The sequence below is a fragment of the Tachysurus vachellii genome, chromosome 25 (assembly GCF_030014155.1).
Source record: "Tachysurus vachellii isolate PV-2020 chromosome 25, HZAU_Pvac_v1, whole genome shotgun sequence".
Lineage (NCBI taxonomy): Eukaryota > Metazoa > Chordata > Actinopteri > Siluriformes > Bagridae > Tachysurus > Tachysurus vachellii.
The window spans coordinates 11,135,260-11,141,577 of record NC_083484.1 but is presented as its reverse complement, the minus strand read 5'-3'; the positions used below and the strand labels follow the sequence as shown (position 1 = coordinate 11,141,577).

Below are 6,318 nucleotides of genomic sequence, written 5' to 3'. Positions count from 1 at the left end.
AGTTTTATCATCAGTTTTACTAGTTGTAGTAAGCACTAGTTTTATCAACTGTAAATTTCCCCAGCTTTAAACTTATCAGCAAATAATAAATGGGGATTGTGTGTGTGTTGTGTGATTTGAAGCACTTCTTAATTATTCTTCATGCTGTGAACATTTATGCTACACATCACAATAATGTAGTTTTGATGAGCTGCAATAAAGCGCATGTGCAATTTGAATTATATATATTTACTAAATGACATCTACCCATACACACGATTCTTGAAGCATATGGTATGATGATAAGAAATTATAGTATAATTTTCTTTTTTCCTAATCTGAATAAGCACAGTAGAGGATTTGTGCATTGTGTTCGTTTTTGTCATATCCCTTACAAAACTATTAACTATCCATCCGACCTACCAAAGGTAATCAAATGATAAGTAATAGTTGTAATAATCCAGAACCAAGGTGGAGGAGTCTGACTCTACTCTACAACCAGAATTCTGGTTAAGTATATACGGTGAGACTTGCTTTAATCAGGTGTAATTAGTGCACTTGTGCTTGACACTGATCGTTTAGTAACACTGCAATGCTCTACTAGTTTGCTCGTCCTTCCACATATGAGCTCATACCGGTTTTTCTTCTGGGCACTTTTGGCAGGTAATGTACCCTCCATTGTTGTTCAGGACCTTGAAACCCGTCTGACACTCACAGCTCAGGCCTGCTGTGAAGAGTACATAGCATTATTTATTAAAATATATTAACAAATATAACTATTTTTTGGATGTTTTTAGCATCTAGTCTGTTGCACTGCTTTGTATGCACTTTGTTAATTAACGTTTATGATCAAACTCGATTACATTTACAAGCAAGCAGGACAAGTTATTGCATTTGTGACAATTTCTATCGGTCCAACTTGCAAACTACACACAAGTGTCTGTGTTAGTGATGGAGATTCTAGTATTTTAAAAATATGGTTAGTTTCTGAAATGAAAAAAGATATTTTTATGTATATATAGGTTATAATCTGATTATACATCTCTAGTCTATTATAATGTTTTTTAGGAAATCTGAATAGTCTGGTCTTTATCAGCAATGTGGATAGAAATTTTAGGAGTGGAGTAACTGCCATATCACGTGTAACTGCCATACAACATGGTTATCTGTATGTGACAATCTCATCCAATACAATAAAGAAACAAAGTGAAATTAATGCAGCAAAAAGAGAAAAACGAAATAAGGCAACAAAGACAGAAAGCAAGAAAAAAAGAAGCTATGGAAAACCTAAAATTTCTAAATAAAGAAATTGAATATATCTGATTAAAACTGTAAAGAAGAGATCCAGAAGGAAGCTGATTCAACCAAAAGAGGAACAGACACTGTACCTAGACAGTTGGATCAAGACCCATGTTCAGATATTAAGACAGAGAGTAACAGTGAAAGCGTAAAAGGAAATCACAAAGTTTTGTGTCACAGGACACAGGAGCAGAATGACTTTATGGAATCATACTAACAAATGGTATAAATAGGGTTTTAGAACCAGTTATTGGTGTGCATTCACCAAGCTCAGTGTGCTATACTCTGTTATTGCTGCTAGAGGGTGCATCAGGAGAACAAACGCAGGCTTACACTGGGAGAGTGTTTCCTGGTTTGTTCTTATCTTTGCATTTTAATTACTTCTACTTACGCTAGAATTGTTTGATTATTTAAAGGCGATTTTGTTTTGTAATTTTCTTTTATTTTACTTTACATATATTAAACATATTTATCTGTATTACACTTCATTTAATAAAAACAAGGCCTCCTATTGTGAGGATCCTGAAAAGACAAGAAGGTCTAAGTCTGACTCCATCTAAAAGAATCAAACAATAGATTCGGTAGAAGAACTTGAAGAAGACCCTTTGTTAGAAGACCGAGGGACTTCGAAGGACACCTGTGTTCAAGGTAAGACCAACTCTGATAGTTGATCTTGTGTTTTCAATACTAACCCGCACATCCTTTAGTGGGAGAGCGGAAGGGTTTCCTACACACTCTGAAAACGTGTCACTAAAGGACATGTACGTCAGTATAATTACTTCAGCAATCAGATCTGCGCTGAACTCAGAGTTTACAATGACTTGTTAGTTCTTTTAGTTCTTCAGGAGCTCTTGGTTGCACTATTATAAACTGTTGTAGAAGTGACATTATTTACTGTCCAGTGTCACCCAAATGAGTATGAGGTTCCCTTCTGAGCCTGGTTCCTCTCAAGGTTTCTTCCTCATATCATCATCTATATCTATATATATATATACACACACACACACACACACACACACATACATATATACATATATATATATAGTATCTTAAATTTTAAGTTAATATTTAATTGTATATATTCATTTATTTATTCTTCTTCTTCTTATTATTATTATTATTACTATTATTATATACATATTTCTCTCTCTCTCTCTCTCTCTCTCTCTCTTCCGTTTCCATACTTCTGTAAAGCTGATTTGAGACAATGGGGATTGTTTAAAGCGCTATACAAATAAATTGAATTGAACTAAATTGGTGATTTTGATTTATCACATGCATCATCTGGTGTCTACAGGGGACACTGTAAACATTGTAAACTCTGTCTTTTGTAAAGCTCAGGTTTCAGTTTAATTACTTTATTTATATATAAAAAAAAAAAAACATATCCATGTGCATTTCAGGTTAAGTGTCAGTTATTTAACGCTTTTATGCATAACAAAGCAATCAAAATGTAATTAGCTAAATGTAACAAACACCAACAAATAACTACCTGATTAACTAAGCGATGGCCAATTAGTTCAGTTAAACTAAATTAGCCTGTAGACTAGTTATTTAGTTACTATAACCTACTTACTTGTTGTATGAAGCAGGAGCTATTTAGGATGAACCTCAGAAAAGAGTTAGCTTAGCAACATAGCATCATAGCATCATAGCATTACCTGATTTACTTCTGACTTGGTTTGGTCCACATTTCACACAAGTCAAGCTGGAAATATCAAAATAATTTTGAACCCCGCAATCCGACGGTTGGGAAAAAGAAATAGAGAACTGCTGGCAATAAAACAGGTTTGATTTTAAAAGTAAAATGAAAACGTATCCGTAAAACGGCTCTGGTTTTAAGTTTGGCGTCCCCGTCGCCATGGTGCATATAGCAGAAGCGGAAACTACGCTTATATACACGCCCCGCCTTTTCCGGTGTAGGCAAGGACCTTACTTTACCTCAGAAAAGTTGCACGCGCAGCACGGTTCCTTCTATTCCGATGTGAGCTCGTGCAGACGTAGCAGCGTGGTGTGCGCGTGCAGCTGAACTTTAGAAAAGCGAAAGAGAAATATTTTTTTTTACGCATAAGATCTTACGTTATTGTCATCTTTCACGACAGGGTGAAAGGTAAGTTGTTTGAAAAGAAGACTTGAACTTTTTTTTTTCTTCGTTGGACTTAACGCTTCTCTGAAGACAAAGGAAAACAGCACGTGGGGGCTGAGGCTTGATTTGTGAGGAGGAGGAAGAGGAGGATTTTTTTCTTCTTCTTCTTCTTTTTTCCATTTAAATTAGACTGGGATTTTTGTGACATTTACACCATCTTTTAAGATCTGAATTGTTTAGTAAACAATGTTTACTTTGTGTTTTGTCTTCTCTTAGCCAGGCAGAAATGGCAGTAGTGCTGCGTTTGCAGGGTCTGAATATTGAAGCAGGACATGAAGATATTCGCAAGTTCTTTCATGGCTTAACCATCCCTAAAGGATGTGTCCATATCACCGGGGGAAAGATGGGTGAAGCGTTTATTATATTCAGTTCAGAGAGAGCTGGACAGTTGGCCATGCTGCATTCTGGAAAACCTCTCAGAGGGTCGACTGTTACGCTTTACAAAAGCAGCATGGCCGAATTTAAGCAAAAAATGGAGTTGAAGTTAAGGAAAAGGAAATGTGCTTCAGTGGAATGTGAACCAGTGCTTCAGATAACTGCAACAGACATATGCAAGACTTTATTATGTCTAGGGGCTGCTGTTCAAGGACTGCAATCTGATCATCAAATGAACAAAGTCCAGTCATCACCAGTTAGTGCTACTCAATTAACAGATGTACTCAAATTGGGTAAGGATGCAATCGATAAGAGTCCAATAGCATACCAGACACAACCTGTTAAAAATCAAGTTGCAGAACCAAGGAAACATCATGTGGAGGAACAAGAAGGCGGAGTGAGAGATGTCAGCTCCTGCAAACCAGGTTATCTTCGGCTTTACGGACTTCCAAATACGATCACCAAAGAGGAAGTCTGCCAGTTCCTTGAAGGACTCAGAGTGGTGGATGTAATAACAGATACTTTACAAAGGCAGGACCAGTGTTGTCTAGTGAAGATGGCCAGTTTTAAGGAGGCTGAGGAGGGCCTGAAGTATAGCTGTAGAAGCCCAAGAGACTTCCCCGTAGAGGTCAGATTGGCCCATGAGAGAATGTGGGAAAACGCCATGGAGCATCGTGAAAATTCCTCGAGTTCCATATTCTCTGAGCAGGACAGATCCTCTCCTGATAGGCGTTTGCGAAAGAATTCTCCAGGTAAAAGGCCCGGCTCATTTTGGAGCTCGCCAAAGCGGCGGCGCTCTAATTCTCCCTCTTTTAATACTGAGTACTACGTCATGGTGAAGAATCTTCCTAAAACAATTACCAAGAGTGAGATAAGACTCCTGTTTTCATGTCCTGACATACCAAACAGTAAAATCCTGCATCTGCTAAACAAATGGAAGGAAAGAACATCTACTGCCTTTATAATATTTACACGGCCAGAGGACTATACTTTAGCCATGAACATGAATGGCACTGCAGTTGGCTCGCATACAATTGATGTCTCATCCATTACTAAGGAAAAAATGAAAGACCTAATGTCTCAGAACCGTTGTACTGATCTGGAAAGGTCACAGACTTTCAGTTCTTTTCACAGACTTTCAACTTGACTCATCCGTCAACATGTGGAATTCCCCCCCGACGTAAAGAGAAGAAGTGAAGGACGTTCAACAAGGATAACAGCTGGGAAGAGGATAACGAGTTGCTTGAGGGTGAAAATGACAACTTGAGTGACGAGGCTATTCCGTTTGCATGTGAGGAAGGTGCCAGAGAGGATCTTGTTCTACACGGAGAGTGCTTTGGCTTTGAACAGACTCTGCTTGCCTGAATTTCACCAAAAAAAAAACTTGCACAAAGCTTTGAACTCTTATTTTGGGTAATGCTTGTTTTATAGTAAGAGGAAATGCCATGCGCTTTTTCATATATTCCACAAAATGTAAAGAAAGATGGAGAAAAATCCTTCAGACATTCCATTCTTTAATACAAGACAAGAAAGTAAAAAATGTACATAAGACTCAAATTTCTCTGGGAATATTCAAGTACTAATGACTGTGCAAATGTGATGTGATATAACATTTCAAAATTGCTATTGAAATGGCAATTACTGTATCTGTAAAATTACACAATAAACCAAGTTATATTAAAATATCACTGCCTGTGGAATTTATTTTCTTTAAGTAATGGTACTTTGTTTATACATTACAAGGGAGACAAAATTCGTTTTGTTTGCTCATTGAGCTGATGATTCAGTCCGAAGTGATATACATTTGAGACAGGATACAACTGAGCATTTCAGAGTGAAAGGTCTTGCTCAAGGATCCAACAGTGGCAGCTTGGTGGTGCCAGGATTTGAACATGCAACTCGCTGACTCAACTACCTTCATTTGAAATGCACAATTCTTAGATCAACTGATCAACAATATTCAACTTCCACATATTGAGATTATTTCAACCAGGAGTTAATTGCATGCAAGTAATTTCCAGTTAATTTTCAAAGTTATTGCAATTTGTATTGCATTTACGTTGTGTAGTTGTGGTCACAAATTGTGAGAATTTAAAATGCAAATGATGTATTACAGTTTGCAATTTTGATTAAAGGACGCATAATATCGGACATATTTCAAATTGAAAAGTCCATTTGTGATTGCGCTGCCCTTCTCTTAAGAGTTATGACCTTATCAACAGCAGTTTACTGCTTCTTCGGCATCGCACACGGAGGCTGGAGAAATTTAAAAGGATGTCAGAGTTACCCTTGCATTTCTGACACCTTGCACAGAAACCTCTAGAGAAATGTGAATCAAACAGATAAATAGAATGCCGGTGCAGATTCTCGTCCTCATTAAGTAGGCAGATTGCCTAAATAATAGAAACCAATAGAATAATAAATAAATAGAATAATAGAAAGAGGCATTGTCCAGGAAGGTAAATCTACTGGTGCAGGATCATTGGGATTAGATATCACAATGGAGAGAGGTCCTAATA

General features: G+C 37.2%; 2 protein-coding genes across 3 annotated transcripts in view; one reads left to right on the top strand and one right to left on the bottom strand.

Annotated features, from left to right (window-relative positions):
• The window catches only part of tmem67 (transmembrane protein 67), a 21,168-nt gene extending 18,008 nt beyond the window's left edge, over positions 1-3,160 (bottom strand). Inside the window, exons 1-2 of one of the 2 annotated variants that reach the window (XM_060861640.1) lie at positions 2,940-3,160; positions 615-706 (exon numbers count right to left, since the gene is read on the bottom strand). In XM_060861640.1, the coding sequence (XP_060717623.1) occupies positions 615-706; positions 2,940-3,141 (294 nt within the window). In that variant the 5' untranslated portion in view covers positions 3,142-3,160. The remainder of the gene's footprint in view (positions 1-614; positions 707-2,939) is intronic. The other variant, XM_060861641.1, reaches the window with a different exon arrangement.
• A 65-nt stretch (positions 3,161-3,225) lies between these two features.
• rbm12ba (RNA binding motif protein 12Ba) lies at positions 3,226-5,484 on the top strand. The gene is made up of 3 exons (XM_060861146.1): positions 3,226-3,388; positions 3,641-4,942; positions 4,999-5,484. Exons 2-3 carry the CDS (start codon positions 3,651-3,653, stop codon positions 5,162-5,164), a joined length of 1,458 nt encoding a protein of 485 aa, XP_060717129.1. The 5' UTR covers positions 3,226-3,388; positions 3,641-3,650; the 3' UTR covers positions 5,165-5,484.
• The last annotated feature ends 834 nt before the right edge of the window (positions 5,485-6,318 follow it).